This window comes from Pseudonaja textilis, chromosome 14, assembly GCF_049901715.1.
Source record: "Pseudonaja textilis isolate UNSWEBS1 chromosome 14, rPseTex1.2, whole genome shotgun sequence".
NCBI lineage: Eukaryota > Metazoa > Chordata > Lepidosauria > Squamata > Elapidae > Pseudonaja > Pseudonaja textilis.
In genome coordinates this window covers 5,832-20,529 of record NC_142003.1, presented here as the reverse complement: position 1 = coordinate 20,529, position 14,698 = coordinate 5,832, and the positions used below count along the sequence as shown (strand labels likewise).

The window sequence follows — 14,698 nt, the reverse complement described above, 5'->3', positions numbered from 1 at the left end:
AAATGAGTTACAAGCAACTCACCATATTTGGCACATTGGTAACTGAAATACTCTTGATATCTGAAGGAAAGGGAGACAGGTTATTTGCTATGCCTTGTTTATTTGGTAGTGGTGGGTTGACTCCTGTTGCTCCCATTTGCTGCCCTCCAGGTTGACTAAATGGTTGCCCAAAGGGACCTGGGTTACTGGCCATTCCCATCTGGAATGAAAGTAAAATTAACGATGTTAGATTTCTGTATTCACTTAAGCGCAGGTACAGACTGAAATGAATAGTATATAATTTTCCAAGCCCAAAATGCAAATTGTTTGAATTAATAGTACAAGTAGTCCTTGTTTAATGACCCAACTGAGACCAGCAACTTGATTATTAAGCAAAGCGGTTGTTAAGTGAAACTGTTACTGTGCTTACAATCTTCATTAAGCTTGTTTTTGCTTTACAGACCTGGGAAGGTCATAAATACAAGAACGGTCACAAAGTTACTTTTTCATCACTGTTGGAACTGCAAATGATTATTGTTTGAGACAGTTGCTAAACAAGGACTTCCTATATACCTAAAGCTTAACAGTTAAGACTATTACAATTATGTGCATGGTTTTGTTGCTATGATCCACACAGTCATGATTTTCAAGTATTATTTTTGAAGGAACACTGCACATTTTACAACAAGAAAAAAAATCATCACTGGAATGAGAATAAGTATATTTCACATGAAGAGGAAATTACTTGCTCTTCATTTTTTAAATCTTATTTATAATATTTCAACATAAGGATGCACAAGAATAAAACTTCCAATAGTTTTAGCTGAAATTAGCACCTGAAGACCTAAGTACAAAATAAATCAAAACGCCTTCTTCTGACAAACACTGTTGCCACTCGATAGAGCAATTCCTTCCGATATATAAACCACTTGCTCCGCTCTTCTGTGATTTTCTTGGTGGCCATATTAATTTTAAAACATTGTATGTCAGAAATTGAGACTCTGTGACCCTCCAGAGGCTTTGGAATAAGAACTCCCAGCATTCATGCTCTACAATTATCTTAGTTGGGCCTGATGAAAGTTGGCATTTAACAGAGAGAACTACAATGTAAGCTTAAAAAACCACTTGCATAATATGCATTCTCTACGTGCAATAATATTTTTTCATCTTGCTTACGGATTATTAATATAAAAATTGCTAATATCCAAGCATAATTTGGAAAGATTTTAAAAAGAAAAATTGTTGCTGGATCTCAAAATTGGCAATTAAAAAAAACCTGAATCAATGAACAATATTTTAAAAAATCAGACAATTATTTTGAAGTGTTAAATTATTAAAGAACAATTAAGCCATCAAAAAATTAACTATAAATACATCAAGTAATTTGCTACTAGATTATAAATGACAAAAGCATTCAAATCCTGCAGCCTATTTTATATGACCAACGTGTCTTAATTTTTTAATCCCCAAACTATGCCCTAATACTATTAACTATTAAAATCTTTGCAAATTATTTGGACCTAAATAAGAGATAATGCTCCTTCAAAAATAACATTATACAACATCTCGGACTGCATAATTTAAGGAAAGAAGTGAGCATTGTAGAGATGTAAAAATGCACGTTAAAGAGCCATCGAGTACAGAGGCCCTTCTGCTTTCCCTCCTTCCTTCTGAAGACGACCAGCACTCAGTCATTCAAAGGTGGGATATGCAGCATGGGGAAAATGAATAACTTCTCCCAATGAAGGGATTTCTTTCCAGAAAGAGAGTAATGGAAGAAATTCCTTAATGTGTCCTGGAAATTGGTCTATCAACAGCTATCTGTCCTAAAAGCTTTAAGCCAGCATCGCTCTGATTACCAGTTTCTACACAGTAACCAAAGAAGTGGGTTCGGGTTGTGTCTATGTCATTTGCTTGTGGAATATTCTCAGGATTAGAGCAGCCCTCTCAATAGGTTTTCTGGTTCTCCAGAAATTTCTGAAATGTATTTTTATATTAATTGATTTCAAATATTTATATATCCCTCTGTAGTCCACAATTGAAAACTGCAAATAAAACCTATACTATACAAATGAAAAACAAGAGAATAGAGCAACCATATCAGTTAAAACAGAAATTGTTCAATGTACAGTGTAAGTATTCTGCTGAAGAGAAGACTGAAAAAGATAGGATAGCAATCTTCAGAAATATAAAACTTGTCATAATACAGGAGGAAGTGGACTTGTTCTCTGTTACTCCAGCAGGCAGGACCAGAACGAATGTGTTGAAAATGCAGAGAAGTAATTCAAGTTAGATATTAGGAAGAATTCCTGAGAAAAGTAGAAGTCACCTTGTCAATGGATACATTTCCCTTCACTGGAGGTCTTCAAACCAAGGCTGGATAATGGTAAGCTGCGTGAAATCCTTAGTATACCCTTCATTGAATAGCGGGGCCAAACTAGATGCTCTCTAAAATATTTTCACACTTCACTATTCTGTATCTATGTAATGTAATGATGGCCTGTCACTGAGTTTAATACATTTAATCTACAGGTTGTCAGGGGAAACGTGTCTTTAGTTCCTTCTACAATTAAGTTTTAACACTGAATATTTTATTTGCAATGCACAAGTTGATTTATTCAAAGAATTGCTGATGTGCTTAAAGTCTCTTTCATCGGTAGTGACATTCAACTTAGACATGATATTGTATATCCACTTTCTTGTTCAAAGAAAATAGTGACTCTGACAAGGAGATGACATCTACAGAACCACATCACAGCTCCATCCAGAGCATCTCGAGGCCTCAGAGCATCATCCACACCCCAAATTCCATTTTTGCAATAACCGGAATCACGAATTGAATTCCAAATTGAAATCTGAATGCAGCTGCTGAAAACTAATGGCATAAAAGTCAAAACATGGGTAGACTCACCATCCCAGAAAATCCTGACTCTGCATTGTTAATCCATCCACTACACCCTCATCTAACATAAAAAAAGTACTAAGCGCAATCTGTAACCAACAAAAGATTGCTCCCCCCGATCTACCTTCCATTGCCTCTTCTTTAATTCTAAAATTTCTTCAGAGGCATCGATCATGTTCAGTGATTCGGCATCTGCTACTTTCCAGAACTTCCTTCGGTATAACAGGAGACCAAAAATTCACGCCACACCAGTTCACTGTACTCCTTTCCTACCACTTAATATCCTTCCCTTTGTAAAATAGAATAACAATATCATTCTTCTAATCTTTCCAATCCTAACTCCTTCACACTGATACTGAAATCACACAGCCACTTCATAGGCAAATCACAAGGCATGTTAATATTTCTCCAATTAAATCATCTATACTGGCAATGTTACTTTTCTTCAACATTCATACAACATTCACGACTTGTTTTTTGTTATATTGGATGTTACATTTGTAGCATTTAAGATGCACTGCCTTGCCACTCTGATTGGGGCATTATAAAACAATAGTCTTTCAACGTATACATCTTTGCAGAGATGCAGTAGAGTCCTTGAGCTGTATGTTCTTTCACTAGTCTCTAGATAGAGAATCCTGAAACAGTTTTACTGATTGTTGCGATATGACACATCAGTAGGAAGTCACGTACACAGACAACCCAATACACATACAATACATATATAGGGTGACACTATAGGAACAGCTACGTGTAAAACCTGAGTCACTAAGGATTAACCATATATGGCAATGTTTCCTGTTCCTGTACAAAATCCTGAGTCAGCTATAGCGTAAGGATTAACCATATATGGCAGTGTTTCCTGTTCCTGTCTAACCTCATGTAACCTAAACCCACCCCCCTGCTTGCTGCACAATAAAAGAGAGGGGCAAAGTTTGCTCTGGGCTCTTTTCCTCTCACCAAAAGAAACCTTTGTGTCTGTCATCTTTGCCATCAAGAGGAGCCCACCCAGACAGTCTGTCTGGGTGCAGGTCGTCAGCTGATTCATCCCGGCACTGGGACCCGCAACTCATCAACTGGTGACCCCGACGTGATTTCACAACGTGCTCCTTTTCTAGGGAGACGTCGCCCTGACTCCCGTACTACCCACTGGGCAACAGCAAGCGCATTCGTAAGTATGGGCTCCCCACTTTCCAAAGTTCTGTCCAAGCATGTGGATGAACTTCATTTTTTAGTCAGGAAGGCCAATGCTCTGCAAAGAACTAATGGCATGACAGTCTTTCCTCTTTCAAGGAAAGCTATAATATCTTTTCTCCTCTATCTTCAAAAACATTGCCCAGCTTATTCCGAGGATGGCACTCTTAAACGCTCCACATGGGAGAAAATTGGGAAATGGATCCATCAACCTCCTCGGGCAGCGCCACATATTCTCTGTACCTGGAGAGCGCTCATGGCTGCGATTGATATTTTTTATCCTTCTCCTGATTCAACTTTGAATCAACAAGATTCCCTCCCTCCTTCTTCAAATCCCCCCACTGCTCTTTCGGCAGCTCCTTTGCCTAATTCCCCCCCTGCTCTTTCAGCAGCTCCTTTGTCTAATTCCCCCCCTGCTCTTCCAGCAGAAACTCCACCCACCTACTCTTTGTCTCCAAACGCCCCCCCGCTCCCCCCTCCCTCTTCCCCTTCAACAAAAGCCTTCTCAATTGGGCACGGCCTTATCTTTCTGTCACTACTGCAACCCTTTCCCCTCTATTCCATGCCCTTACGGGCTTGAAACATCCTTCAGATGTGGTCCATCTTACAAGACAGCACTTGGAGGCACTAGCCCAAGTCAACAATACCTTAAAGCAAGTGTGGGTGGATCGCATCATCCCCAACTGTTTGCTATCTTTGGCTATCTTGCCCACACCTGCTCTCCTCACAGCTATTCTCTTCCAAACAGCCCCCAAAACAAAGAAGCTGTGCATCATTGAATGGCTTCACCTTCCCCATACTCCTAGGGCAACTATTACCTCTCGGGCCCTTCAGCTCGCCTTGCTCTGTACTAAGGGCGTCACCGAGCTAAGGCCCTACTCGGCCATGATCTCCAGGCAATACATGTTCCCTTCAAACTGTCTCAATGGGACCCCCTTTTTCAGACATCTGATGTATTACAGGACGCTCTGGAAAATTGGATTGGTCCCATCTCTTGCCATCTTCCTTCTGACCCTCGTTTGCAGCTAATAAAAACGGTACCTATTACCTTTTCCTCTCCAGTAGTTGCTTTTCCACTAACTCAAGCCATCACAATCTTCACTGATGGCTCTAAAACTCATGGTGCCTGTGTCTGGTATGATCAAGGCAACTGGCACAAGCAATTGACAAAGCCCCAATCTTCAGCACAACAAGCTGAATTGGCTGCCTTTAACTTGGCTTTGAAAACATTTCCTGAACAACCAATTAACATCATAACGGATAGTCTATATGTCTCCCAATTGGTCTTACATATTTTTGAGGCATATCTATCTCCTTCTATACAACCATCATTAATGACACTGTTGCTTCAGCTGCAAATGCTCATTCAATCTAGGACCCATTCCCTATTAGTAGCCCACATCGTAGTCATCAACATCTCCCAGGTTTCCTTTCTGAAGGGAACCAGGTAGCTGATACTGCTTGTAAAATACTTCCAATCAGTATTAAGATGCCTCAACCTTCCCCTCTATCAGCAGGGGAAAGTCATAGTTATTTTCATCAAAACAAAAGGCTCTGGTTAAACAATTTGGCATTTCTCTGGAAGAAGCAAAGGCAATCATCCAACAATGTCCCACTTGCAGTTTGCAAGCAAAAACGCTTCCTCAAGGGATTAATCCCAGGGGCATAGAGGCTTGTGAGACATGGCAAATGGATGTCACTCAATTCTCACCTTTTGCCCCTTGAAATACCTTCATGTGTCTGTTGACACCTATTCAGGGTTCATTATGGCCACCCCTCAAAGGGAGAGGCGTCAAAGCATGTTATTAATCATTGTATTCGGACCTTCGTAGTGCTGGGATCGCCAAAAATTCTAAAAACAGATAATGGACCAGCCTATATCAGCTCTCAATTCTCTGAGTTCTGCTATCACTGGTCCATTATCCACAAGTTTGGGATTGCCTACAATAGCCAGGGGCAAGCTATTGTTGAAAGGGCTCATCAAACCTTAAAATTGGCATTGCAACGATACATGGGGTCAAATGGCCTTAAGGGCCCCCCTAGCCTCCCAGCATTACAAAATATTTTGAATGTTTGTCTGTATACGCTCAACTTCCTTAATCTCACTGGCACCCCTCCCCTGTCTGCTGCATCTCGACACTTTACTAAACCACCTGTTCCCACTTCGAGACCACTAGTCTATTATAGACAGTTACCTGATCCTGCGTGGAAAGGACCTGCCGAATTGATCACCTGGGGTCGAGGCTACGCAGCAGTCCAGCTTCCTGACAGAACTCTTTGGGTTCCTGCAAGGTGTGTCCGCCCATATCACCGCCCACAACCAGCGAAGCCATCATCCGAAAAAGATGACAGCACTCCTCTTCTTCCTGCTTGGCTGTTCGTTTCGCTGGACTGATGGAACATCCACCAGCCTTAACGCCACAAACCACACAACATCACATGGGTCATCAAGGACGCTTATGGACAAATACTCAACTCTACAACTAATTACACCATGATTTCTTCCTATTTCCCCAAATTACATTTTGACTTTGCTGAAATGATTATGTATTATTGACAAAAAAAATCATTTTGTATTCAGGTACAATTGTTTCCCAAAATTGATGTATATAACTCAGAAGATTTTGTTTCTTTACTAGAACCTAGACAATATAACCTTAGGGCAAAAAGAGAAGTAGTAACTGCTTTGATGCTAACTGTACTGCTGGGATTGGGGGCTTCTGGGACGGCCACAGGTATAGCTGGCCTTGTTACTTCTGATCAGCATCTTCGCCAGTTAAGTGCCACCATAGATGAAGATCTTAGAAGGGTCGAAAAATCCATTCTTGCCTTGCAAACTTCTCTTACCTCTTTATCTGAGGTGGTCTTACAAAACCGCAGAGGCCTAGACCTCTTGTTTTTGAAACAAGGGGGACTATGTGCTGCTCTTAAAGAAGAGTGTTGTTTCTATGCTGATAGCTCAGGAGTTGTCCTAGATTCCATGAAAGAACTAGACACCAGATTAAAATTAAGAGAAAGGGAACGAGCTTCACAACATACTTGGTATCAAGGACTATTTAACCTTTCCCCATGGTTAACAACATTGTTATCTGCTATAGCTGGTCCACTTATCCTTCTCTTGTTGGCATGTACCATTGGACCATGTGTGATAGGTAAATTCTTAGAAATCCTTAAAAGAAAATTTGGCCAAATTGATTCGGATTTATACTCAAAACAAAAACAAATTAATGCGCTAATAGAGAAAAAGGCCCTCTTGCAATTCTCCTCAGATTCGATGACTCTGATAACGAGTTCACCAAAGATGCTGCCAAAGGGAACCACGAATTCTCATGAACCTATGACAGGATGAGTCGGAGGACCTAGACTGGACATAACAGTGAGGATAGTGAGTAAATAGCCCTAAAAACAAGATAAAAACAGAGGAGATGTTGCGATATGACACATCAGTAGGAAGTCACGTACACAGACAACCCAATACACATACAATACATATATAGGGTGACACTATAGGAACAGCTACGTGTAAAACCTGAGTCACTAAGGATTAACCATATATGGCAATGTTTCCTGTTCCTGTACAAAATCCTGAGTCAGCTATAGCATAAGGATTAACCATATATGGCAGTGTTTCCTGTTCCTGTCTAACCTCATGTAACCTAAACCCACCCCCCTGCTTGCTGCACAATAAAAGAGAGGGGCAAAGTTTGCTCTGGGCTCTTTTCCTCTCACCAAAAGAAACCTTTGTGTCTGTCATCTTTGCCATCAAGAGGAGCCCACCCAGACAGTCTGTCTGGGTGCAGGTCGTCAGCTGATTCATCCCGGCACTGGGACCCGCAACTCATCAACTGATCCCATCTTAAAGAACACATTTTGATCAAGGACCTGTTTCCATTTGTACCTCCTGTTTGTTGGGATAGATCTTTCCAGATTGTCCAATCCTGCGCTTCTGCCTCTCCTGGAAAATTCATATTGATTTGTTTTCTAGTCAGTGTTTATGCATCTTCATTTTTCAGTTTAGTTCTTTTTGACTGCTGGCCATATAATAGTAACAATAACAGTAGTTGTGACAATTCCTGTTTTTACTGACATTTCCATACAAGCCTCTAAAGTATTCTTTCTGCTATTCCCTCACTGCAGCTTCATCCCAAATAATTTCATAATTTTTATTTTTAATTCCACTCTACTGGTGGCTCCTCTTCACCCGCTTCCAAAACAACTATTTGCTTCCATCAAAATCATTCTGCATTTTTCTACCCCTTTTAATCTTAACTATCCCATTTTCTCTTTAATTACATTTTTGTATTTATTTTTTCTATATATACTCATTATACAATATCTTTCTCTCTTACTTTCTTCTGTAGCATTCTCTTATATGCATTTTCTAAACCACGGTTTCTTTTATTTAATGATTTCACCAAGCTCCCCTTTTGAAACATTGAACCAGCATAATTCCCCTTTTGGGGGGGCATTCTATAATATAATTTGTTTTACTATGTCCCAAGAAGCCCATGCATTTAATTTCCTTAATTTTCTGTTCCTACTCTTAGGAGATTAAATAATCAACTGTTTATTTATACAGGATTTGTAATTTATCTTCTCGCAGTCATTCCACTTACTATAGTAGATTCATTCTTGGTACAACCAAAACAAAAAAAGTTCTGTCTTTTATTCAGAACCTATAATTATGCTTCTTTGCTTTACTAATCTCTCAATTGCTCATCATAAACGATGATAAATATAGTTTTATATTTATTCCTTAGATGTATGTTCATTTCACATAAATCGTATGTTTGAAACAGACCTCTTTGCAATAAAGCATTCCATTTTTTGGACTTCATAATCTTATGTCCAATAATCTGATGACAAAGGTGTTAAAATTATACTATATTATCCTTTTCCTGGGTGTCTGCAAATTAAAGTGCCTCTCTAGACTCTGCTTGGATATACACTTCTGAATACCATTTTGTCTCTCAGCTACAATGACACAATTCCCAGAATTTGTTGAAGGGGTTGCTATAACTTTCAGTGGAATATTCTGAAATCTGCAGAATCCTAGCCAATCAGATGTCTAGACTATCAAACTTCTATATATTCAAATTAATTGCCTTTCTTGACATGGCTGTGTCAGTAATACTTTGAAAATAATACAGCAGTTACCAGAAGTCAGCATAGATTTATGGAAAACAAATCTTGCCCAAATATCTTGATTTCGTTTTTAAAATCAAATCTATAGAAATACTGTAGATATAATATATCTTGATTTTGGTACATTAAATCTTGTTTCCGATGAGCCAACTACTTAGGGATGATGAGCATGATAATTAAATGGAGATACAGATAGCTCAAAATCATATTCTCAATGGGTTCATAAACAGATCTTCATTAAACTGAAATTGAGAAGAACTGAATATGATATCACAAGGGTCAATCCTAGGCTCTGTACTATTCAAAATGTTTATTAACTAATTTGATGAAAAAGGAAATGCTGAACAAATGTACAGATGACAGAAAACCGATTAGGGCTTGATTAAAGAAATGGCCTGAAAATAACAGAAAAATGCAAAATTCTTCACTTAGGAAATAGACATTAAATGCACCAATGTTGAATGGCAGATACCTGGCTCGGCAACAGCATTTTCAATACTAAACTTGGAATACCAGCTTATTATAATGCACCAAAATTAACAAAGCAATGTAGCTGCTTGGGAGGAAAATTCAGTGTTAGATGGCATTAATCAAAGTATAATTTTTTAAATGGCAGGACGTTATATTTCTATCTGAAATATCTGAAATCTGACTCTTGAGGATTGTACATAGTAAATGGGCACCAGAGTTACAAACCAATTCAGATAATCAGGATGATCAAGGGATTAAAAACCTCAGGTCCTCAGAAGAAAGGCAGAAGATTTTAGGAACAGCTAGCTCTGAGAAGGCACGGGATAGGGGTAGGGGTGGAACGTGACAGCAGTCTTCAAATATGTGGAAGGAAATCATACCAATTATTGTGGCCTGTGCCACAGTATTCCAAAATGCAGGATATGGAATAATATGCAGAAATTATAGGATGGCAGATTCCTACTAGAAAATGCCCTAACCCCAACAGGAATCCAACAGTGGAACCAATTATGCGAAGAAGGGGTGATTATCCAACCTCAAGTCTTTGAGCAGAGGCTAGAGAAGCCATCTGTTCGAGATGCCTTAATGTGGATCCTACAAGGAGTAGAGTTCATGCCTCACTAGCCCCTTCTAAGTTTATAGTTCTACGATCATTTCATAAATCAGCCGATGTTGAAAGAAAAAATATTGTCACAAATAAATGCAGAGCAAAGAGTCCAATCCAAACATTCAGCATATAACAATGACAGAAAATATTAATTGTTGCATTCCAGGCAATTCAGGTGATATGATACCACGAATGACCAGTGGCAACAATGCTACCATAGCCAGAACTCAAGACAACTATTTCTCGCCGTCTTTTAAAAAACAGCAAAGACCTGATTAAAACACCAGCTTTTAAAAAGAGAAGTTTCCCCAATTCCAATTTGGGGCATTATCTTAAGGCAGCCAGCTCAAAGATATAACTCAATGTTTCAGGGAAATACCATACTTGGGAAAATTATGATCAAGTACAAAATCAAGTTTAAATTCAGCACCAGTCTCAAATAATTGCCAACTATTCTAAACTAGGGAAAGGCCGTGCTGCCCCTTCCTCCGCCCCACTATTTTGTGACCCGCTGATCCCGATTGCACCAATAAATTTTGGCAGCGTAACTGCAAAATTCAGCCAGTTTTGTACCAATCTGAGATTTAAAAAACACATGGACTTGAAATACAAGTCCAACTATATGCCTGTGAGATTTTAAACAATACAGATAGCAAGGAAAAAACAATCCAAAACAATCCAATAAGACCAAAGAATGCAAATCATTATTTTGTAGCTCTTACTCTATTTCCCAAAATATTGTGTAGCACTTGGCCACCTCTGCTCTAGACCTTAGATAATTAAATTACGTATTCCGATATCTTTTGAAAATTAGTTATTTCAATGAGAGCTGCAATGATATAATAAAATTACAAACCATTCCCCAGTTTACGTGACCCCCACATACTTTTGCCATGGCTCCTGCCTGGCTTGTGTGCCCTGTTATTTGAGGAGACACCTGCGTCAAGGTCTCTGCCAGCACATTGCTTGCATTTCCCTGTATGGTGGGGACAGAATATTGCAATCCGGCACCTCGGCCTCTTCCAGTTGTCCCAAGGGAACCATTCATTACCTGCCCTTGTCCTTGTTGGCTCTGATTCATTAAACTGTGGCCAGAGTTATTGTTGAGAAGACCTGGATGAGCCTGGTTGAAGCCAGTGTTCATACATATCCCAGAACCTGTCTGGGAGGTTGCTGGACTGTTTGTCACCATTCCCACTTGTTTCTGTGCTTGAGAATTCAGGCCTGGAGTGGCTGTGGTGTTGGGCCCAGATGTGCCGGCTGCTTGTTTGGCCAGGCTTGAAACACCAGCGTCTGCCTGATTTAACGGGCTCTTGCCCATCACATTCAAGTTGCCAATATTCACACTGTTCGGTTGTGCCGAGACCTGGCTATTGATGCTCTGCTGGACAGGGCTGCCGGAGTTCACATTCCCAATTCCTTGGTTAAGAGAAGAGCCACCGCCTCCCCTCAGAAGTTCAGAAAGTTGTGTGTGTTTAGAAACTGCATCTGGAACAACGTTTCCACTGCTGCTTACAAGGTTCAGCTCTCCATTGGGGATCAATTCATCAGGAAGATCGTTTTCCAAATCAAAGAAAGTTCCAAATTCTGTAAAGTTAACAGAAATTCGTGTAAGCAAGAAAAAATTTATACCCAGTTAAATCAATTCTGAACATAGTTTAGAACACAAAACAAATGCTGTACAGCACAGCTTTTTTACCTAACATATTGATGGAGGCAGTTGCCAGAGAAAATAAAAATATCATATAATAATACTTCCTTTAAAAACACATAAAGCAAAAGTAATGAAATTAAACAAGGAACAACAGTAAATTAAATGATTCAAAAACATTTTTATCATTTGTTTTCCTATACAAAGTATTATTTTAACATTTAGAAAATGATTCATACGATCAGAAATCCACGAACAGAAAAATACACGTAAGAACATGAACTGTATTATCACGGTTTAGAAAATCTCAAACAAAATATAATCGATAGAAATGCAAGCAGGACCAGCTAGTTCAGCGGATTCCTATATTTGTAATAGTAATGAAGGGTTCTGCTGCTATAAGGAAACCGTGCATTTGTTTAAACCCTAAAGCAAAAGCTAAAGTGTAAAAAACATCCAGATTCTCACAACACTAGCACAGCTAGCATCTTCAGAATGTAAAAATTAGTTTGAATTTTCAAACGTATACATATAACTATGGTTTAGGAATATTCCAAAAGGCACTTTTCAAAGGGCAACAGGACTTTCTTGATTTTTCTTGAAGAAGTTTCAATTTCTTGAAGATGTCTTCAAGGAAAAATCAAGAAAGTTCTGTTGCCCTTTGAAAAAAGCATGTTTTGGCACAACTATAACCCGGACAATTGAGAACCTTCACAGACAAATGGTTTAGGGATGCTGATTATGTCTGTGGGCAGTGGAATGGAGGAAGAGATGTTTCAAAAGTAAACAATCGTTGCATACGGTTTACGGAGATTGTACCACATTACAATTAGCAACGTATTCTCAAAACGTAACTTCTAAGCTTCCCATAAACCGCATCACTCAGGCCGAACGTAATAGTAAAATATAGTTTACTGGCAATCAGATAAACAAATAGTTTACCTCTAGGCCTGAACAACTCTTTAAGTTTTGTTCAAGTCATTACACAGATAGGAACATTGAAATATGAGACATGTATATTAACATTATCTAAATCTGAAGGTGACAAATGTTTCAAACAAGTATGTAATATACATCAAAAAGTGTTTTCAAAATTAAAAAGAGATGCGTGTAATGGAATTTTGGTAATGCAGTATTTTATTCATTGTGCTCATTTGAAGGACCGTCTTTTCCTGGGTGTCCCCCCCCCCTCCCCCAATTAAGAAAGTCGAGCTAGTGAGCCTTTTCTATAGCTGCTCCCTCCCTGCGTTTTATAGATTGGGACACAATGTCAAAAAAAGGAAAGCAGGAAGTTCTCTCGTTTCTATAACATAATGTATGACATTGCTGAAACATGTAATAATTTTGAAGCCACATCACAGCTAAGCACCTCTCTGAGTTTAAGTTATACCACCGTGGATCAAAGAAAGAGGCTTTTGAACTCTGCAACCACAACTTCACAAGCATCTTTGGAAGACCGCCTCGTAATCAGATCCAACTAAAAGCCCTACACTAGGGAATCGCTTGGGAGTCGGGAAGAACATTCATTGAAGTAAACTAAATACTTCCAGAAGACAACCACCATTCTACTTGACAACGGAAGATCATGGAAATGTTTTGGCATTTGTGAGGAAGCGACTGGGGGCTTTTTAACATGCCCGGCACCAAAGAACGTCCAAGGGAAAGGGAGAAGGGCCGGGGCTGCCGCGAAAGGCTCCTTTGCTCGGCACGATGCGCCTCCCGGGAACCCTGGCTTGACAGAAGCCGGTGACCTTGTGGAGCGGCACCTTCCAGTCCTCCCCTCGCCGCCACCGCCCCGGTTCCTCCTGCCCGATCTTTCGGGACACGCGATTGCGGCCCCGATCTCAGAGCCGCTGCCCCGCGGGCTCGGGCAACGAGGGGCGAAACAGAAGCCCAGCGCCGGGCGGCCCGGACATCCGCCGAGGGCCTCCTCGCTGACAGGCCGCCCGGGCCGGCAGCCTCGGCTCACCTGTGGTGTCGGAGGCGGAGAAACCGGGCGAGCTGAGCTTGGCCCGCTTGGCGTTGGGCGGCCCGTCCAGCAAGTTCTCCGCCATGGCCTCCGCCGCCCGCCGCCGCTGCGGCCTCGGTCTCCCCCGCGGCTCCGCGCTCTGCCGGCCGCGGCTTCCTCCGCCGCCGCCGCCTCCTCCTCCTCCGCGTCGTTCTCCCGCTCGCCGCCGTGGCGGGGCTGGCCGAGAGGCTGGGCCGCCTTCCGCTCCTCAGCGCTTCATTACCGGCCGCCCCCGCCGCTGCGCGACCCCCATCTCGGCGGCCGCGACGGGCAGCAGCAGCAGGACCCCCAGTGGCGGCGGCGGCGGCGGCGGCGGAAGCGCGGCGGCGCCCCTCCCCCTCGCGCAGTGCCCGGATGGCGCCCGCGCCCCCTCCCTCCTCCTCCTCCTCCCTCCGTCAGGCGGGCGGTCAGTCGCAGCGGACGCCGTTCTCCCTGTCCTCCACCGGCCCGCCGCGCCTTCGGGGCCCAGCGTCCCCACGGGGAGCGGGCACGGCGGGACTCACGCCGCTAGACCGGGGCGGGCGGGTGGCGGCGGCGGCCCGCGGTGCTGGCAGCGCGTCCTGGAGGGACCGGGCGGCCGAGGCGCAAAAGGACCCGTCCGTGAGGCGTCAGCGGCCCCGCGGCGGCTTCCCCGCGGCCCGGCTCCCGCCCTGGCCCGGCCCGGCTCCCGCCCGCGACACGCTCCGGCTCCGCGACAAGATGGCGGCTGTTGATTCCTCAATTAAAAAAAAAAAAGTTTTT

At 41.9% G+C, this 14,698-nt stretch overlaps 1 protein-coding gene across 3 annotated transcripts in view; it reads right to left on the bottom strand.

The window, feature by feature from the left end:
* The window catches only part of CREBBP (CREB binding lysine acetyltransferase), a 51,604-nt gene extending 37,550 nt beyond the window's left edge, over positions 1 to 14,054 (bottom strand). For 2 of the 3 annotated variants that reach the window (XM_026704553.2, XM_026704554.2), the window contains exons 1-3: positions 13,919 to 14,054; positions 11,185 to 11,885; positions 23 to 199 (exon numbers count right to left, since the gene is read on the bottom strand). In XM_026704553.2, the coding sequence (XP_026560338.1) occupies positions 23 to 199; positions 11,185 to 11,885; positions 13,919 to 14,003 (963 nt within the window). In that variant the 5' untranslated portion in view covers positions 14,004 to 14,054. The remainder of the gene's footprint in view (positions 1 to 22; positions 200 to 11,184; positions 11,886 to 13,918) is intronic. The other variant, XM_026704555.2, reaches the window with a different exon arrangement.
* Positions 14,055 to 14,698: the final 644 nt, after the last annotated feature.